Here is a 22,478-nt window from a genome sequence, read left to right on the forward strand (position 1 = left end):
GTTGGTCTTTTTTTATTTCGGTTCTTCTATGAAATCTTCACAATATAGAACAGCTTGAAGAAATTTGGAAAATGTTTAGTATTATTGAACATATGGTTCTATGAGTACACCACACAAGATAACAATCTGTACAAAAGGCATTTTTTTAAAATCTTTCTAACGTTTCAATAATTTGTAGCGACAAAATTTTGTACGGGGAAAATTACTAGCAGTTATGTACACATAACATATCACTCAATACCGACTTTTAAAATTCTTATTTTGGATAGAAAACCCTCCAACATGTAGAAAATGGTCTAACCCAAAAAAACACCTACTCTTTGGTCGAACTTTGACGCTCTGTTTTAAATATCTTCAGAGGTTATCAAAATTCCGTTCTCTGATAAAACTACCTCTTCAATAAATTTAAATACATGCTCAATTGAAAAAAAAAATGCGAATTTTCAAGTCTATCTATTTTTTATTTGCATAATTGTTTTTTGAAGACGCATAAAAAAAGAGTTCCTTAAAAAAATTACCTTTTTCCTTTTTAAGAATTGCGCTAAACTTCAGAGGGATTTTTATTTGGTTAAAATAATTTTCCTAAATCATGAGCATTCTGAAAAAGAATATATTTGTGCAAAAATAAGAGAAAAAAATGAATGTTTATCCACAGTTTTCGCAATTTAAAATTTTTACGAGGTGTACAAAATTTTAAAAACATATGTGCAATCTTTGAGATACAAGTCCAAGTTTTTTTGAAAATCAGAACTGCCATTCTTTATTTCAAACACATGTTTTTAAAATTTTCAACACTTTCCAAAAAATTGAAATTGCAAAAAATGTTTTTGCGCAAATATAATCCATAGAATGCTCATGATATAGGCAATTTTTTTTCCAGAAAAATGTCCACTGCAATTTGGCGCCATTCTTAAAAATAAAAAAATGCCATTTTTGAGGAACCTCTTTTTTCATGTTACATGCTATACCACGTTTACGCAAAAAAATGTGCGTCAAGTTAGAAAAAAATCGTTTTTTTTTTAATTGGACATGTTTTTTTTAATTTTATTAATGAAGTGTAGTAAAGAACGAAATTTTAAAGCCCTTTACGATATTTAAAGCAAAGCGTCAAAGTTTGGCCAAAAATAGACGGGGTTGACCATTTTGTGAATTTTGGAGATTTTCCTAACGAAAATATTTTTTTTTAAGGTTGGTGTTGGTTGTCATATTATGTGTATATGCATAACTGCTAACAAAAATCAAAATTTTCCAGATTTTTTACCGTACTTTTTTGTCTCAAGTTATTGAAACGCTGAAAAATCTTTACAATTTTGCATTTTGTGCAGATTTTTATTTTGTGAGGTGTATTCATTCAACCATGGTTTAAATAACCTCAAAGATTTTCCAAATTCCTTCTGGCTGTTCTAAAATTGACAATATTGTGAAGATTTCATAGAAGAACCGAAATGAAAAGACCAACCCAGCTTCGAGACAGAGGATCCTGAACATTTTCAATTACTTTCCGATACACTTCTTAGTGGCTCTGTATAAAATGTAAATACCGATCAAGATAATAAAGTAGTTCAACTGTGTACTTAAACTTAACTAAACGTTAGTGTTTCAATGTTATCAAGAAATGGCTAGAATACCTTGGGAGATACTTTGTGGTGCTCATAAGAAATATCCTTTGAATATATTAGTATACTAATCACAGGATATTACACTCAGCAAATCCAGAACGTCAGTTTACTAGTTGCATAGGAAGATTCGGTAACATTCTTTTAATTTCAAAGCCCTTCAATAATTGTGATAAGTACCGTGATTTTGGGTGAAATTAATCGACTTGAAGCTCATTTTTATTTGTTAAAAATAATGCCTTAAACCTAAAACAATTTGGGAAAATGACCATGATCTGGCTAAACGGTTATTGAATGATAAGTTTACATGTTTTACAGCCAGTTAGTTACATATTTCTGTATTAAAATCAATATTTTCCGAAATTGCGTGTTAAGCAAACTTTAAAGCACTTTCAAACTTTTGTTACCGTGGCTGTACATATAATGAATATTTTAATGAATGTTTTAGCTGCCAATTATTCGCTAAACACGATCTCGTCATCAAAAAGTCTATTATTTTTCAAATTTCTTCATAAAATTGCAATTTTCTGGAAGTAATTACTTATTTTTTTATGGAAATTACATACTTTCAGGCGTTTTTGGATATATTTAACTTAAAACTTAAATAATTAAACATTTAGAAAACTTGTAAAAGTTTTTCGTAGCTCTTCGCGTTCTGGGGTGGTTAATAAAAGTGGAAATCATATTTTCAGCACATACAAAAGAATTTCATTTACTGATCAATTTCACCAAAAAAACCGAAATTATTGATTTTTTTTATTTCAAATGATATTTATTGCAATGAAATGATTTGCAGTAAAAGTTTAAACCTCGTTGATTGATGAGAACCGTGCTCGTACTTGTTTTATAGCATTGAGTTTGACCATATCGATAACTACAGTATGCGGCAGGAAAAATGCGAAAGTGTTTTTCAACTTCAAATCTCGTTTTAGTCCATTTTAGGGGAAAAGCGGGTAACACCGTCAGGGTGGGTAAGCCCGTCACCCCAATGATTCTACCAGAAAATAGTTATTTAGTAGCTTTTTCGGCAACACACCTTATTTGTTTTTACCATTTTTACTTTTTTTAGACACATGGTACCAACATTGACCTGTCAAACGCGAAGAAAATAAACAAAACAAACGCACACGTTGTTGCACCAACGGTGGAAGTAATTTTTCGTCGGTAGAATTTAGCCTCTAGATTACAAAACAAGTAGGGTGCCTGTACCAATTATGGCACTACCTAAGAAAAACTATTTGTACAAAAATAACGAGAAGACCAACGAATGTCACCAATATGTTAAAAGATAGTTTAGTTTCCATACTTTACAGGAAAAATATAAAAACGGAGCCAAAACTACTTTAAGTATTTATTACGGCGTGTGCCAATGATAGGAACCCTGTCCCAGTTATAGCTACATTTTTTAACTTCGGTTCTTTTTCGCACTATTTGCATGCATTTCTTATGGGATTAGCCATAATTGGTACACTATGGCGAAAAAGGGTGCAAGGAAGCCGAAATTTTAAAGAAAATGATTTATTTCTACCATAATTTGAGCAAAACGTGGACTTTAAATGAATGCAACCATCTTTTGTGAACGTGATCTGTTGTTCACATTTTTTTTATTGTTGATATATATCGTTAAAGGGTGAAAATCAACTATGGCGAATAAATGGTACTATAGCCATAATTGGTACACTTACCCTATAGAAATTTATTTTAATCAATCATGTATTCTCATCTGTACTATTCTTTAGTGCCAATATTCATCGAAAGGTCAGTTTCAACAATTTTTCAGGAATTACGGTGCAATTTAAGAAAAGTTGACTTTTCGGGTAAGCCCGTCAGTCATCGGCCAGGATTTTTTCAGGAACTCCTTTTGGGATTTCTTCGGGTATTCCTCCAGTGATTCTTCAAGGAATCACCTGAGGACTGGCAAAATAGAATCATTATTATTTTTATCTAGTTCAGTTAATCGAGGCGCAATTACGTTTATCGCTTTACGGAGCCGACCGTTACATCAAGCTAAAAGATTCGTTGGTTTGACCGTGTGTGTGAGGGTTCGATTTCCAGTCTGTCCAGGATCTTTTCGTAAAGGAAACTTCCTTCACTTTCTTGGGCATATACTAGAGAATATCTTCGTGCCTTCCACACGATATACACATTCAAAATGGCCATTGGCAGAGGCAGCTCTCGGTTAATAACTGTGGAAGTGCTCAGAGAACAAGCATAACAACAGGCTTTTTGCAGTTGGAACGTAATGTCAAGAAGAAAAAGAAGAAGAGAATGAGCGAGTAGCATGTACTTCTTACAACGGTGTGAAAGGTTAAATCATTGGCTGTTCTTCCCAGTTATACTGATGTACATGGAGAACAACGGCATGATCGCTTAAGTAGATTTTTCATTATTTGGTAACATGTCGTATATACCTTAAAATTAACGATCATATAAAAAAACGACTGATTAGAATAATTGGTAAACCATCACAACTGATCAAAAATATGTTGGAAACATTTTCAAATTAAAGTCTTCAAAAGTATCTTGAAAAAAAAAGGTATGACGGACTTACCCTATAGAGATGACGGTCTTACCCGCACTGCATTAACAACATCAATATTTAATATGTTTGTGTTGTGTACATTATTCGGTGAAATAAACATATTTTGATTATTTTAATGCACAAATCTTATAAAATACTAATGAATTAAACATTCTGTGTAGTTTAAATATCAAATTACCTCTTACATTAATTTTGAATAATCCCAATGCTTAAGGTGACGGGGTTACCCCTTTCTCCCCTACATATACCAATATATGTTTCAACGTTCCATGATCTCTAATTGGCTAGTTTTCTGAAAAGTTAATTAATAATTTTTCCATTTTGGTCTCTAACCTTTGCAGGGCTGGCGGCGCCTGAAGCTGAAGACAATCAGAATTTTCAAACCGCAGAGAAGTACACAGGTCGCTAAATTTCGTATCTTATAAAACAAAATTTTTAATTTTCTCTACCATATCTTTAAATACCGTAAAATGGGGTCGGAAAACATTTTCGTCCCCATCGATTCATGGGTTCTACTTCTTAAAACTTTCAGGAAAAGCAGTCCGATCATTGTCTTGCTGCCTGCTACGCATATAGATTACAAAATTTGACGATTTTTTGGAAAAAATTGAAGATATTTAACAAAATGTGCGAATTTTTGGAAAATATGAAAATGGGGTGTTAAGGAATTTAAGGGAATGAATGTAAAAGTTCTTATTTTTCAAAGAATGATAAAAATTGATTAATTGTAAACAGTGACTGTAATATTTCTTGAACATCGCCGAAAAAGATTGTCATAGTCCTGAAGATGCAGGGACAGTTTCATTAGGGGGATTCACTTAACAGCGTAAACTCATTAAACTGATTAAACGTCGCGATTACCAAGGCAATCTTTGATTATTTCATTCGAAAAATCATGAAACATTTCAAATAAGCAGAAAATCATGGCTTACGCAGTATTTTAATCTGTTTAGTGAGTACCCCTATTGTCTTCTACTTTTGTATACTTATGCGTTTTTTTTTGTTAAAGCCTCGAAATTGGAAAAAAAATGCATCAATTGTACCTGAGTGGCTTCAATTTTCAACAAACACATTATTCACAGTTACTATTTAGAGTAACCAAATTGAATAGTTCAGACTGACCAACCGGTTGTAAACTAAGGATGTGTATTTACAGTTTTTTGGTCACTTAAAAACACATTTATATTAGGGGGATTCACTTGACAGCGTAAATCTGTGGCGTAAAGCCATTACACTGATTAAACGTTGCGATCACCAAGGCAATCTAGGATTATTTCATTCGCAAAATCATGAAACATTTCAACTAAGCAGAAAATCATGGCTTACGCAGCAATTCAATCTGTTTAGTGAGTACCCCTGAAATCTTTTATATGCAAGCATCATTAGATGGCCCAGGGTGTAAACTGTGTATTCAATGCTGATATTTGTACTCTGGAGTATCGCTGATAGGTCGTATTTTAGATTCCGAGATATTTTAACAGCCATGAGTCTTCTTCATAAATACTTTCTTTTGCAAGAGTTAGTGGCAGTCTGGTTTACATAATATATGGAAAGAGTGAGCATATTCCACATTTTAATAAAGCTGTCACGTTTTAGCGCCAATCATTCATAATATTTAAATAAGAAAACAGACGGAAAATCTATTTTTAAGAACACACCTTTGTTAAAACATAACAAAACACCTAAAGAACAAAAACTTCTGTAAAGAGGGGGCTACTGCGGCATTGAGTTATAAATATTTGACCAATTTTCTAATTATATGTATCAATCTAACACTTGTTTCCAAAGATCTATATTGCATTAAGTAGTTGAATTTATCATCCATAGCAACTATTTGATGTATATGACCCAAAATAAAATCCGTAATACGTCATTCAGAATAGTAAATGTTATACAATGAAACAATCGCCTCAAACCTTAATGATACAAAAAAAAGTTATATGAGAAATTTCATCCCCTAACACCCCACCAGTTTATGAAACTAGACTTTTTTCACAAAAAATGTCGGTTTTCGAAAACCAGCTTAGTTACATCAAATATTTTACCCTACCTTCGTTCAAATATTTTTCCTAATAATATTTCTGACCCCACAAATGAATGTTTCAATTATAGCGAAATTGAGAAAACGCAATGCCGTTCTATTTTGATGTCTAGTGCCCAGTTGAAAACGTATTTTCATGAGTGGTAATCCTTATAGTATGCCTTTATTTCCAACACATATTTGAAGCGAATTTGGAATAAGTTAATCCATTTTTATACGGTTTGGCGATTTTTTCAAAGTAGTGTGTGAAGATGAATCCCTTAACACCCCATTTTACGGTATATGTACTTATTTCATCTAGTATGTGAAACTACATGGCTCTGGATCAGTGTGGTCTGGTTGTTCATCGAGTATAAGCTATTTTTTTACTGTTATAGTCAATTTGTTTAATGACCATTGGGCACGCAGTTTATTGACATTCACTTTTCAGGCTTACTTTATCACATAATAAAAATCAAATAATTTTATTTTTATTTTGTGGTCCTAGAATATAGACATTGACTGATACACTGTCATGAAAAAATAGTCATATATATCCCATATTCAGCGTGTGATAGCCTCTTGAAGTTTTCCCATTTTTTCCTGCCGCACCCTGTATTCAAAAATAAGACGCCAAAAACTGTGAAAAGTGATCAAGCTCATCCGAAATCGCGGTACAAAAATGGCAAGAACAGTTACTGCAGCTACAGTACATCGATCGTGTACATAAATGCAGTCGATTTGTCGATTTGTGAGCAGACCCCACCTCGCAAAAAAATATCAGTGCAGCCGTCGGATTATTAACTCATTGCCCGAAACATGTTCCAGTAGCCGACCCGAGTTATCATCCTAGGTCACCCACCATCTAGCGCCACATACAACAAATTGAAAGGAACGTTAACCTGTACTTACAGGTACCTACCATTTTTCTATCCGGAGACACCGAGGAAGCCCGAATTCTTGATCGTGGACAAAATGACACTGCACCAGCAACGGTGATAGATTCATCACGACAGGACATTTATTGTTACGATTCTAATGAAGCAATCGCGTGACGACGAATCCAATCAGGCAGAAAGTCTACCACTACTGTTCCGCGAATGACACTTCACTAAATCTACGATGCTCAAATTTATTAATTAAAAAAAACTAATTTCAATAGACTGTTGTATAGGCATCAAAGTCCCACAAAATAAAAGTATTATCTGCAGCATTCTCGAGCACCAAAAACGACAACAAACAACTGTCAAACGATTTGGAACGGGACAGGTTCTCGTTTTTAATCGTGAACGAAATGAAAGAAGATGTAGCACTGTTTCATTTCATTTGGAACGAAACTGTTCGAAAATAGTACCGAGTTGCGTACAACGTTTTTTGCAATTTTATAAATTAAGTACCACTTGAGGAAAATAGTTTTTAATAAAAAAATTCATAAAACTTGTTACTTATGTTCATAGCCATGTTTAAATAAGTGAAAGACGAACCAGCCGAGAGCTGAAAGTCTCTTTAATAAAGACAAATCAAATTTAAGAAAGTCTGATCATAGAGGGTTATACTGTACAGTTGTCACAATTTTTCAAACCTGCGTCCAGCAGCATCAAGAAGTTGATCAAATCTGAAAACAGTGCTGTAATGGTTCATTACACAACGCAAATCAGTGCTGTAATAAACCTATTACAATGAGAAATTAATAAAAGAAATTCGGAACGCAACAGTGGAAATGTAAAATTTCGGTTAGGTCTATAGACTGTTTCAGAAATTATAAATACACTAACGATTAACTGCCATTTCAATTTGAGCATAATATCCAAAAAAAAGTTTCTTCTAGCTCTTATAGTAAACATGCTAACGAAGCAAATAATACCAATTTTGTTAATGTTTCTGGTAAAAGTTAAAAAATAGGGCTCTGTAAACTAGATGATTAAAATTTGAAGTTCCACAAAGTGGTCAAAAATGTAGCATAGTACACACTATTTTTAATTCGCTGAAAACCAGCAAAATTTTGCTGGTTTTTGACATGCTGTAAAATCAGTAATTCATCCAGTAAAATTGAAGATTCGTTTTTGGTAAATCCCTGACCCCTACCCTCCCCCCACAAGGATTTCTGGTTTTCTGAAGATTCGTTTCACGATGTGGCATGCTGTCCTCCTTCAAGACTGCGGCTCTGCTATGGCAACTGCCGTGTGAGCCTTTAATTTTAAGTTATTATTGTAATGTTATTTGAAAAGATAAAAGAGGTTTTGTGCCTCTTTGAGAAAGATTTCGTATTTGTAATGTTGAAATCACTCAAAGGGGTTTTTCCCTCTTTCAAAATTTGAAGTTAAAATAAACAATAACAATAACAATCATCCAGTAAAATATTTCTTGCTAATTTTTCGGTAATGCATTTTGACAGCTTGTTTTGCTGGTCATTCAGCAATTTTGTTCGAGCTCGAGTCCGGCTGATTTTTTTTTGTTTTTTTTCTTTCCAACCGAAAAAAATATTGGTAGAATTTTCGTTTTAATTAGGTTTTCGGTAATCAGAGGTAAGTAAATTCAATGAGGGCTAACTCCTGAAGTGGTGCATACCATTTTAATGTCAATCACGATGAAAATTATAACTTTTTTGGATGAGTTTTGTCGTCCTCCCGCTTCCTCAGTGCCTCGGACATGGGCGCGCAAAATGTGTCGAGAAAAATGCCTAGGAAAATTCTATGTATTTGACAACTCTTTTTTCTGATGTTCAGCAATTTATAATTTTGCTGAGTTTTCAGCTATCAATACTGAATTTTCGGCAAACTATAGTTTGCTGATAACATTCCAGCAATTCATTTTGCTGGATGAAAAAATTGAAATTTGGTGTGTGGAATAGAAAAAAATCTCACAGATAAAATATGTTATTTCCAAACGCAATAAAATTTGCTGTATCAATAATAAAAGATATTTATCGATTGGTAAGAGTAATTTTTATTGGAATATTTGATCAAGAACCACCATTACGGGCCTTCTCAATACAATTTGTTTTGTTTCAAGTTTCTCAACAACACCAGTAGCAACAAACGTTAAGCAAACGAATGTCTTAATTACTTCTTATAAGCTAAATATAAAAATATAAAAATATGGAGTACAATATGCTATACTCTGAAAAAAGTTGGTAAAAATCATTAGAAGAGTTCATTTAATTGAATAATCAAAGTGTATTTATAATTTCTGAAACAGTCTATATTAAAATATCATAATTGAGAATAGTTCGCGACCGCTGAAAATGAATTAAACAACTATGAATTAGATGAGGTAAAAAGTTTAGAATCATTACGACGTGCAGAAGTTCATTGTATTGAAATACATAAATTCCTGATTGTTCAATTTGTTTGATCATTTGATCAATCAAAATTATCATACTCATTTGGCTTACAAATTCCAATAAATCGAAAAAAATCTGTAGAGTGGAGTCGACCATTCCTATCATGCCCTATTATCTACTTTCTATTCCACTTCAGTAATATTTTCCGATGATGTACAAGTAATAGGTGTGCACATATCAAATCTGTTACATCCCAAATTGAACTACATATATCACACTTTTTTTTTGGTTCGCCTAAAAAGTGTGATAAAAGCGCACATTTGCCTCGGATCGTTTCGATGTCTTCGGTGCACTTATAGACTGTTTCAGAAATTATAAATACACTTTGATTATTCAATTAAATGAACTCTTCTAATGATTTTTACCAACTTTTTTCAGAGTATAGCATATTGTACCCCATATTTTTATATTTCCTTTCAATTGTCTTGATATTTTAAAGAACAGTCGAGTTCTCTAACAAATAACTTAATTTTTCAAATTTGCATTTGCACAAAGGTGTTTTTTAATGATTTCAACATTATTTATCATTAAATAACAAAAATTATCTAAATTTTTATCACATTCGCTTTCTCAACAAGTTGTCGAAGTAATGCCTTGATCAAAATTTGGGAAAAATCGATAAAGGCATTCCCACAACATTTTTTCGGAGATCAAGTTTCTTATTTTTTAAGGTTTTCTATGGAACATAAGAACTACCACACAGTTTCTTAGCTTTCCTGAACGCATTTAATCTAAACAAACTTATTTTTTCAGCTCATTCGATCCTTCAGATGGCAAAGCTTGTCATACCATAAAAACGAATGCAGTAAGCAGTAATTAAGATATTCGTTTGCTTAACGTTTGTTGCTACTGGTGTTGTTGAGAAATTTGAAACAAAAAATTTTGTATTGAGAAGGCCCGTAATGGTGGTTCTTGATCAAATATTCCAATAAAAATTACTCTTACCAATCGATAATTATCTATTATTATTGATACAGCAAATTTTATTGCGTTTGGAAATAACATATTTTATCTGTGAGATTTTTTTCTATTCTACTATGCTACATTTTTGACCACTTTAAGGAACTTCAAATTTTAATCATCTAGTTTACAGAGCCCTATTTTTTAACTTTTACCAGAAACATTAACAAAATTGGTATTATTTGCTTCGTTAGCATGTTTACTATAAGAGCTAGAAGAAACTTTTTTTTGGATATTATGCTCAAATTGAAATGGCAGTTAATCGTTAGTGTGTATTTATAATTTCTGAAACAGTCTATATTCCTCCATTTACAATGAATAAGTGCATCGAAGACCTTAACTCGATCCGACGTGGCCCTGCGCTGCAATCACACTTTGAAGGTGTATGCACACTATTGTGTCAGTCCAATTTGGGGTGCAGTGAGCAATAACGTAACCAAATCTTGGCGCTAAAAACTAAACTCATGGATGGTTTGAATGGTTCTTATATACTTAGTGAACCCAATGTCACTCAGTATACCGAGCCAGTACGCTTCTATTTCACTGACAGACTGATGATATCAGCTAGAATTTCGTTTAGCACAGCGAAATAGGTCGCGGAAATTTTCATGAACGTTATTTATAGATAATAGACCTGTTCACTTTTTTTGACCTACCCGTGTCACATCAAATTATCAATCCACATGCAAAAACAAGGCTTCAGTCCAAAATTGAGCCAAATTGATAAAGGTTTAGAGGTGTATCAAATCAATTTTGTATTTTTTCGAACATTTTCACGAAAATGTACTTCAATATCCAGAAAATTGCACCAAAAAGGTACCGAAAATACCGTTAAAATATAGTTAGAACAATACTCTACAACTTTGCCGAAGACACTACGGTGTTTAAATTGCGTATTTCGAAGTTATTCAACAATTTTCGTTAAAAAATCACCAAAAAATACAATACTTTTACGAATTTACATGTAAAAGTCATGTAATTTTACATTGTTTTGGGTGACTTATTTTATGAGCTATTGCTCCTATGTGTTACGAACATTTCGTCCATACATTATTTTAGTGTAGAAATTCGTTTTCATTGACTAATTATCAAAAGTTTGTCACGTTGAGACTAAAAATTGTACAGAGTTGCCAGCATAAAATAAAACAAAGTTACCCATGATTTAAACGTCATTACACTTCTTTGTCCCATCTGCATCAGTTTAAATTTGGTGCAGTTGGTTGAGCATGAGATTATGGATTCAAAGATTCAAGGTTCGAGTCCTGGAATAGGATTTTTTTGCGTCTCGATCCTGCTATAAGTTGATGAAACTACGCACTGCATCTCATTGCAATTTGGAATCATAGCATTGTTTCGGAACCGTAGAGTGGATAGTGAGAATGAAATTTCCCTTCATCATGTAGTTGTGCTGATTTGTGGGTAGATAGATAACAAGTAAGCTCCACCCACAGTTGTCTGTAAAATGTTGCATCCAGAAGCAGTTCCATCATCGTATTGAATTGTTTTAGCTAAATTGATCATTATCAAACAGATGCTCAATATTTCGCCCAGCTGATATCGTCGACACGATTTATTGTCAACAAGTATAAACTAAATATCTAGCTAGTCTTCGAATGGGCTTAATTGGCAGGTCCCGATCATTATTCTTTGGGAGATTGCGTGTAAGTCATGGCATATTCATCATCCTAACTGCTACAAAGAAAGAAAAAAAAAAGTTTATCATGTATTTGAGCTTGAACCTGGGACCTTCTGATCCGCAAGCTCGAGCCTTACCATCTGCACCATTTCTGATACTTAAATCAAAAGACATTAGAATACGATGGCATGACGTCTTAATCATGGGTAACTTTGTTTTAATTCGTGCTGGTAACTCTGTGCGATTTTTAGTATCAACGTGACATACTTTTGATAATTAGTCAATGAAAACGAATTCCTACACAAAAACGATGTATGTACGAAATGTTCGTTACACAAAGGAGTAATCGCTAATTAATTTAGTCACCTAAAACAATGTAAAATTACATGACTTTTATATGTAAAATCGTAAAAATATCGTGTTTTTTCGTGATTTTTTAACTAAAATTGTTGAATAACTTCGAAATACGCAATTTAAACACCGTAGTGTCTTCGGCAAAGTTGTAGAGTATTGTTCTAACTATATCTTAACGGTATCTCCGGCATCTTTTCGGAGCAATTTTGTGAATTTCTGAGTAAATTTGTGTGAAAACGGCTAAAAAACACAAAATCGATTTGCTACACCTTTAAATCTTCATCAATTTGGCTCAATTTTGGACTGAAGACTTGGTTTTACATGTGGATTGATAATTTGATGTGTCACGGAGAATCGGAGAAAAAAAGTTTCAAAGTGAACAGGTCTAATAGATAAGGTTTACAAGCTAGCAATCTTGTACCGTTCATGTTTCTATGCGATAATAATTGTCATTATTTGGTCACCACAAATGGTAGAAATGTTTTTTTTTTCTGTAGATTCATTTTTTTTCGTCTAATTGTACATATGGGGGTATAGCTCAGTGGTAGAGCATTCGACTGCAGATCGAGAGGTCCCCGGTTCAAACCCGGGTGCCCCCTCAGCCAATATTTTGAAAAATTATACGTACATGAAGCGATCAAAACAAGGGTAAAGAAACTATATTGGCACATGTCATTGCTGTGTTTTTTTTTTTAATTTCTGTCCTTAGCTTACAAAGCCTGTCACACAGTCAAATGCTACTTGCATGATAGTAGAAGTAGCTATCTCCGTCACTGTATTGAGTAGTAATTCCAAAGGCTTCCACCGGTTGAGTCAGACGACGATAATTGAGTGATTTGCTTCGACGGTACGACCATTAATTCTTTATCAAAGTTCCGTCATACCGCTTCGTTCGTGCTGAACCATTCACTGTTCCATTCGGGCGGTGTGGTGATGCATTGAAACAATCTTGAAAAAGTGCCCAAGAAAAGCGCTACCAACCGTAAAACAGGATTTCACGGATCATCGGATCGATTGTTGTCGGTAGGAGCATCTTTTATGGTGATGGCGCAAAACCTTCCCTGCTCACCGATATATACGAAGGGAAACCCCAAGCCGCACACTTCTCGGTCGGACAAATCAGTTCCACGGAGGAGAAACCGTTTCACTTGTTGGTGTTGTCCACTATCGGTGGTACTTTCATGCGCACCATTTTCTAGACATCGTCGTCATCGTCATTTCTTCGCAACGGCCGACAGCTTCACTATCTGCCGCCGAGCATAATTCGAACGATCGGTCGATCGATCTCGGACCGCGGTAATTATTTGATTATTATATTTTATTAACACACACGTTCCCATGTGTAACCTTTTGCGTTTGGGCACGATAGACTTGTTGCGATTAGTGTAGCTCACGCGATTATTGATTCTGCACGCTTCAATTTCGGTGAAAAGATGGATTAACCGCGCATGGCGGCTTCAGTTTATGGGGCGTTATTTACGGAGGCGTATCAAAGTTGATAAATCGAGCAGAGATAGTTTTTGGCTTGTGTTTGTTTTGAGTGAATGTACATTTTACACATGTACATATGCTGTAATAAGTAGGTACCTATGGCTAGTTTTATATCGATTAGGCTTATTTTTAATAACCAAATCCACAGTAGCACTGCGTTATGGTATATATTGGGATTCACAGGGTCAACCTAGTGATCAACCTATCTCTGCCATTACCGCTACCAACACAGTTAGGATCACTTGCAGCAGCTAGACTACTACCCGTAATGTAACAACAAGCAGAAGTGTGCAGGTGAAGAGAAGAACATTCGAAAGTGACAAAGATTTGTGAAAATGGAAGTCAACGGCAGACAAGTACCCGGAAAAATTGATTGATTGATGTGTCTTTATTTAAGAGACTTTCAGCCAAGGATTGGTATACTCGCCTCATTCCATTCATATTCACTCCTCTTTGCTGATGCGAATAGAGAAAGATGCAGCAAACGAATTGTCGTGATCAAACACGCAACCTCATCACCAGTGAGAAGTGATGCACAAGTTGCTTGACATGAATATTCGTTGCCATTCGTCGCAGTTTGGATAGCAAGCGAATGAATGAATGGCGAATGGTTAAAAATGCTGGTGAGCGATCGAAGCGGTTATTATCATAACTAGAAGTGAATTTCTGCATGTTATGCATACATTTTTAGTGTATTGTTGTTGAAATGCTAGAGTAGCAACGAAAATAATAAACTTTTTTTTTTGAAAACGTCAAAAAATCGTATGCACAATATTACTCGTATCACTCACGAATCGCATCACCGCCCGATCGCTTGCGATGCGAATGTGGACGAATGAGTAATTTCGAAGTGTGGCTTCCCACCGTTCGCCGGAGTTTGCTGTCGTCGCTGACAAGCAAACACACAAACTAAAGCGACAACCGTTTCCTGATGATTGTCTTCGAATTAGCCTGTGTATGCCGGCAGGATCGACATACGAATGACACACTAATGAGTGGAGCTTTTTTGTCGACCATTCAAAGCTTTTAACAGTGTTCGACATTCGATGAGAAAATCTTATTAGAATCGTATGTTTACGATTCCAATAAGATTCCAATAAGATTTTCCCATTGAACCATCATTGACTGAAATTTAATTCAACCGTTATTTTGAAGATAGAATTTGGATTTTTTTTGTCACGCGAAAATTGATTTTTTCGTTAACCGTGTGTTGGACGTACTTCGAACATATTGCGCTGGATAGAGGGCCAGATCTGCTGTCCAGCGCATTACGCCCGACGTTATGTTTCACATATTCATTTGAAGAAAAAAATATTGTTTCAACCACGACGACAATAGACTTACGTGAAGGTAGGATTAATTCGTTAAATGAAAAAATAATTGAAGATCAAATTAGATTAGAACTAACAAAATTAGTTAGAAACAGTAACGTTACTGCAAGTATAACAATAGCTGGAAATTCAATCCTTCTTAATACATTTTTTCGTTAAAATTAACCCTTATGTGACCGGCAGGGTACCCGGGTACCTTTTTCGATTTCGAATCTCGATATTTAAATTATTATTGAAAATAGGAAGTAGAAACTCTGCTAGATCCAAGAACTCGTAAATATTATCTAATTAATGTATCTATTAATGGGGTTGACCGAATTTTCAAGTGAGGAGGGTCAGGGGAGTGGCTTTTGTTTTTTTTATTACGTGGAATGCCGCCAAGGTACCCGGGTACCCACGAAATTGAAATGATCATATCTTCGTCAATTTTCGGGAGCATGTGCTTATTGAAGCCCACATTGTTGAGCCTGGGATACCGTAAAGTAGCCATGGCCAGCCAGAACCCCCACGGGTAGCCTGATCTGGAATCGCAGCTTCAAAGTCAACACATTTTATGATCCCAGGCTGATCAGACACTATATGCTGAAGCAATTGAGGCAAGATTGATACCGATATTGCTACTAACTAGGGACAATGGAAATTCGCGGCAAAATCTCTCAAGTTTCGCGGGCCAACATTGAAAATTTCCAATCATGAAATCACCAATTTTTACTTTGATTTTGTGAGGCGTAATCATGAATATACAGAAAAAGTAACAAATTTGATGAAAAATTAGAGAACAAGTGGATGCATTTTAATTAAACTTTAATTTTGCCAGATTTGAAATCGTTAATTACATTACACTGTTAAAAGTCATAAAATAATTTATGTTTAAAAATTTTAAATTGGCGGAATTTTGAGGTTATTTTCTAAATTTCCTCATATTTCGCGTCATTGCGCGGGATTTCCTTAACTTCACGTCCATTGCCCAATTTCGCGGATTTCGCGGCTTCCGCGAAATCGCGAATTTCCATTATCCCTAGATGAGTTTGTGAGTTTAATGAGCAAAAAAAAATCGGTGGAAAATTGACGGAGACACGATCATTTCAGCACAGACAAACAGACGTAACACTGCGAACATTTTTCGAATCAAATCATAGTTACGGAAACATGTTCGCCCAATGCTTGGCCGACCATCAACTAGGTGGCAGTAGTGGGCAAACGTCAAACTCGAGCAAAAACGATGCGAGCGCCACGGGTGGTCAGTTGGCCAACTATCAAATTTTCAAATAGACCGTTAAATCGGTGTACGATGCAAAATATCAGAGTGTTACGTCTGTTTGTCTGTGATTTCAGTTTCCTGGGTACCCGGGTACCCTATTGGCATTCTACGGTTTTTTTTTTATTGCTGGCCACACTACGGTTAATGCAAAACTGCAAACTAGAAAGGTGATTTTTTCAACGGTTGGAAGTTAAATTTAATTATTTATTTATTGTAACGACCTCCATCTAACAAAATGTCTTTAATTAATTTATTAATTACTAGCTGTACCCGGCAAACTTTGTCTTGCCTACTGCGTTTTTTGACGTTTCAAGTTTCTAGCCAAGCCCAAGTAGCCGGTGGAAGAGGTATAGAAAATCGATTTTCGAAAACTCTCAATTTGTCCATGTTTTAGGCCTCATAAACGTTCCTTGGGTGAAAACTAACAGAACAAAACTAAGACGACCAAAATCGGCCCTTCCGTTCGCAAGTTATGCGCGGTCCCACGTATGCCACTGCATTTTTATACATATAGATAGATAGAATATAGATTAAATGGTGTAATTTTCAGATTATATATCTCACAAAACGCAAAAAATTGCAACCTGATTTTTTTAGCAAATACACATTAATACATACTAGGCATACATTAGTGTACATACTGTCGAAAATTTGGAGAGGCACCACCTTTATTAATACTACAGGTCGGACTCGATTATCCGGGGGTTCAATTAACCGGGGGCCCGATTATCCGGCAATAATGGCTCGATTATCCGGGGAAAAGTTTGTTTATGCTTTGTTTACAAGATTTAAGATTATAATATGTCAAAAAATGCGATAGACATCCAATACAACACCTGGAAATTGGATTTAACCTTTTTGAAAATTGTTTTTATTTTTTCACATTTTTCAGCTAAAATTTCATTTTCAAAAAACATGATTATAATAATACCTGACTTTAAGTTAAGGTACTACAACTTCATGTATGTTAGCTTCTGTTTAACGAACAGGTTTTGATTGAAAAACATCAAAAATAAAAGAAATAAAGCATGGCTCGATTATCCGGGTGATTCGATTATCCGGGGTGAAATGATTTTGGAGTCACCCGGATAATCGAGTCCGACCTGTATTACAAAAGATCAAATATTTCAAAAACACCAAAATATACCTCTTGATGTGTTTTGCTAAAAATTTGAGATTGCGATTTTTGCGATCTGTGAGATATTATAATCTGAAAATTAAAATAACGATTGAATTGAATTTCAGTCAACGAGGGTTCAATAGGAAAAGCTGTTGTTGACGATTCCGATAAGATTCCAATAAGATTTTCTTATCGAATGTCGAACACTTTTGAAAGCTTTAAATGATCGACAAAAAAGCTCCACTCATTAGTGTCATTCGTATGTCGATCCTGCCGGCATGAGCCTCTGCACGAATTTACCCTGTCCTGCTCACTCCCACAGAAAATTTTGAAACAGCGCGCACAGTAAAAGTCACATTTGACTTTTACTGTGCGAACTGTTTTCAAGTTTTCTGTGGGAGTGAGCAGTACGCCCGATTCGTGCAGAGGCTCATGCACAGGCTAATGTGGAAGAAGATGAAAAGTGGAAGTCAGGCACCCTGCTTTCAGCCTACCCGAAAAAAAAATATTCATCACATGGTAAATATTATTACCATACGACAGGATTTATTGTTCACAATAAAACACACAGTAGATATATTGTTATTTTTTACAATAAAAATCAAGCCAATATATAGTTCGTAGGGTATGTGTGCCATCAGTAATCTCATGCTCCCATTTTCATCCTATTCGAAAACAAGCGATTACGGCACCGATTGAATCCGTTCTTTTTGTTTTCATGGGTGCTCACTTCTAACAAAAAATACAAAAATAAGAAATAAAACAAACAGCGCTTCAATCCTTTGTTTTTCGTGGGATGAAAATGGGAGCCACATGCTTAACCCTAAAAGGGATACCTTCATGGCCTCAGTTTCGTCACCTCGCTGTGTGTTCCATCAAAGACGAGCTCTGAAAGGCGCCTGAGGTCCAATGGACCCCAGGTATCCCTTTTAGGGTTAATAAGGGAACCAATACCCTACAATAAGTGAACATTAGCTTTATTAGTGACTAATTGATTCGATTGTTTTTCAATCGTTCTTTAATAATTTAAAGTTACTATCAGTAAACATTAATTTAAGTTGTTTTTATACAGTTATAATTGTTCCTGCGAAGTTCTCATGGACTTTTTTCTTAAAAAGAGTTTATTTCTTAATTACACTTAAAAACAAATGGTAACAAATAAACAACAATAAATATTTTTGTTGCTTGAATCATATTATTCTACTCTGTATAGTCAAATAGAGAATCACTTGGCATATTTTTTTTTAGTTTTCGTTTTAAATTTGAGTACAGTAGATGTTTCGGTTAACGAATTTCATTCGCTAACTGCAACGACTAACAGACGACAAACCGTGTTGGTAGAGGAAGCTCTCAATTAATAGCTGACGAAGTACTTGAAAATAATGTTTGTTGTTATGTGAACAGTTTCCGCCTTTTAAAAACCATAGAATTCATATTTCTCGCTAACATTTTTCTCCAGCATTTACAGGTACTAATGGCCACATGAATTGTGAACAGATTGTTTGATTCAAATCATAAAATGTGCATATCATTCCGGCTTTTCGGGCCCGTATGAAGTTGATCACCAATATTAACTTCTTTTCCCGATCAGCCTAGATAGCTGTGTAGTGTCGGTAGCGGTTAGTTCAACTAGCTAAGAATAGCACTACGGACCGCCTGTTCCAGTGGTAGGAATCCACTAATCAGGTGACCCCTAATTCATGGTGTTATGCGGCTTTACGCTTACCGTGCCTAGGAATGAATGGTTAGGGGGGTCTTATAAAAACCTAATCGCAAACGGAGCCTGTGGAGTACCAGGGCACCCTCCACAGTATTTGCCCTTACTGTGCTAACCGGAGCAATAGCGCGGTGGACCTTGTGTTTCTCCGAGACAATCAGCTGCCCTTCTTCAATCTCATACTTGAGGCTGAATAAGGGCGGGATTATGAAGATGTTATTAATTAGTTTAGATTTTCACCTATATGGTTTCGCATTATGCGTTTTACACAGTGTATTCTGTGCATCCTCGCCTTTGGCGCACTCAAATCGATACCGATCTGGCTATATTGTTGCTGTTCTTTTTTGTGCTGTGATTGTTAAGAGTTTAATCTTGCCTAGTTTGGGTAGTGGCTACGGTTAGGATAGCTCAGATCAATCTTCAGCACAAAAGAACAGCAACGATCAATCTTTGTAGACTTATGCAAAATGGTACAGCCCAAGTGGCGTTAGTCCAAGAACCTTACTTTCGTAAGGGGAATTTCTATCTAGGAAACCTTGTGAATCCGGTGTTTGCTACTTTCAGTAAAAATGAAATGGCAAACTCACGTGTCATGCCTCGAGCATGTGTGCTTGTCAACAACGCAATCGTTGCTACACTCATCTCTGAACTAACTACCAGAGATGTATGTGCTATCACAATAGATGTAGAGTAAGGTGGGGCAAAAGTTCGACCCTAGTTGATAATTCAACGTATTTCAAAAAATCGAAGCAGATAAAAAGAAATAAATACCGTGTGGTGATTCTACCATCCATGAGATAAAATTTTGCTGAACAAAGTTACGCCAAATGTCTTCTCAATTTTGAGTTACAACACTATTTGTATGTGTGTGTTTTATTCGAACTTTTGCCCCACCACTGGGGCAAAAGTTCGAATCTAGTGTTTGTGGAATTTCGCTAACCGTAGCACACTATTTTGACACTTTGGTTCAGACATGGGGAAAAAACCAGTGGGGTGACACGGCTGTCAAACTCGGTACATCGCCGCTCCACCCATCATCATTTTTGGTACGGCGCGTTTTGGTACCCACTTTCTGGTCGGTTTACCCTAACTTGCTCCTGATTTTCGGGTGTGTGTCTCATGTGTTGCTAGTGCTTATTTCAGAAATTACACATTTTAAACGAAATCGTTGTTTTTGATGATTGTTTTTCTTTCTTTATCACTTTGCACGATATTATATGTAGCAGCGAAGCAGCGTCGATGTTTCTAGAGCATTTTTTCCATGAATTAAGCAATCAAAACAAAACATTGAACGCCATGTTGAATTGAATGCTGGGTAGATGATTCTGGCCCTTCGTCATCCCCCTGGAAAAAACCGAACCGGTGCGCAAATGTAACGGTTTGGTACACCAATTCTGAACACGTGTTTATAAGCGATGAACACCGGTACAGGTTTGGATTTCGTGCACACGGTGCACGAAACCTAAACCAAAACCGAGTATCGGTTTCGAAAACACAACCGCGGCTTGGTTTACCATTTACCCGTGTGCACGAGTTTTGGTTCTGGTTTATTAAATCTTAACCGCGGTTTTGGTTGACATTTATGAAACCGGACCAAGATTTCTGTGCACACAAGTCCTGGTAAATAAGTTAGTCAAACATTGTCCGGCAGTGGTGCCGGAACAAGCCATAATGATAATTTTTGGTGCAAGGAAGATGACGCTAGGCCAAAAAAGGCCCATTGCAAATCCAAGATAACGGCGGTTTTGTGGAGTTTTAGTCTTTGAAACCATGAAATATGGATATTTTTAGTATGGGGAAGATGTCAGGAGGCCAAAAATGACCACTCTAAAATCCAATATGGCCGCCAAAAATTCAAGATGGCGGCGATTTTGTGGAGCTTTAGTCTTTGAAACCATGAAATATGGGTATTTTTAGTAAGGGGAAGATGTCAGGAGGCCAAAAATGACCACTCTAAAATCCAAGATGGCCGCCAAAAATCCAAGATGGCGGCCAAAAATTCAAGATGGCGGCGGTTTTGTGGAGCTTTAGTCTTTGAAACCATGAAATATGGGTATTTTTAGTATGGGGAAGATGTCAGGAGGCCAAAAATGACCACTCCAAAATCCAATATGGCCGCCAAAAATTCAATATGGCGGCGGTTTCGTGGAGTTTTAGTCTTTGAAACCATGAAATATGGGTATTTTTAGTATGGGGAAGATGTCAGGAGGCCAAAAATGACCACTCTAAAATCCAAGATGGCCGCCAAAAATCCAAGATGGCGGCCAAAAATTCAATATGGCGGCGCTTTCGTGGAGTTTTAGTCTTTGAAACCATGAAATATGGGTATTTTTAGTATGGGGAAGATGTCAGGAGGCCAAAAATGACCACTCCAAAATCCAATATGGCCGCCAAAAATTCAAGATGGCGGCGGTTTTGTGGAGCTTTAGTCTTTGAAACCATGAAATATGGGTATTTTTAGTATGGGGAAGATGTCAGGAGGCCAAAAATGACCACTCCAAAATCCAAGATGGCCGCCAAAAATCCAAGATGGCGGCCAAAAATTCAATATGGCGGCGGTTTCGTGGAGTTTTAGTCTTTGAAACCATGAAATATGGGTATTTTTAGTATGGGGTAGATGTCAGGAGACCAAAAATGACCACTCCAAAATCCAAGATGGCCGCCAAAAATTCAAGATGGCGGCGCTTTCGTGGAGTTTTAGTCTTTGAAACCATGAAATATGGGTATTTTTAGTATGGGGAAGATGTCAGGAGGCCAAAAATGACCACTCCAAAATCCAAGATGGCCGCCAAAAATCCAAGATGGCGGCCAAAAATTCAATATGGCGGCGGTTTCGTGGAGTTTTAGTCTTTGAAACCATGAAATATGGGTATTTTTAGTATGGGGTAGATGTCAGGAGACCAAAAATGACCACTCCAAAATCCAAGATGGCCGCCAAAAATTCAAGATGGCGGCGCTTTCGTGGAGTTTTAGTCTTTGAAACCATGAAATATGGGTATTTTTAGTATGGGGAAGATGTCAGGAGGCCAAAAATGACCACTCCAAAATCCAAGATGGCCGCCAAAAATTCAAGATGGCGGCGGTTTC

General features: G+C 35.9%; 2 protein-coding genes and 1 non-coding gene across 5 annotated transcripts in view; 2 read left to right on the forward strand and 1 right to left on the reverse strand.

The window, feature by feature from the left end:
- The window catches only part of LOC109403072 (LIM/homeobox protein Awh), a 118,068-nt gene that overhangs the window by 63,148 nt on the left and 32,442 nt on the right, over positions 1 to 22,478 (reverse strand). Inside the window, exon 1 of one of the 2 annotated variants that reach the window (XM_062852417.1) lies at positions 7,101 to 7,551. The exons of the other annotated variant lie outside the window; for it this stretch is intronic. Within the exon in view, the coding sequence (XP_062708401.1) occupies positions 7,101 to 7,199 (99 nt within the window). The 5' untranslated portion in view covers positions 7,200 to 7,551. Of the gene's footprint in view, positions 1 to 7,100; positions 7,552 to 22,478 lie in introns of those variants that run through there. 2 annotated transcript variants of the gene reach the window in all.
- LOC134288239 (uncharacterized) overlaps positions 1 to 22,478 on the forward strand; it is a 236,664-nt gene that overhangs the window by 58,565 nt on the left and 155,621 nt on the right. The window lies entirely within an intron of this gene.
- Trnac-gca (transfer RNA cysteine (anticodon GCA)) lies at positions 12,999 to 13,070 on the forward strand. The gene has a single exon. It is a non-coding gene; the product is annotated as a tRNA-Cys (tRNA).

Source organism: Aedes albopictus, chromosome 2, assembly GCF_035046485.1.
Source record: "Aedes albopictus strain Foshan chromosome 2, AalbF5, whole genome shotgun sequence".
NCBI lineage: Eukaryota > Metazoa > Arthropoda > Insecta > Diptera > Culicidae > Aedes > Aedes albopictus.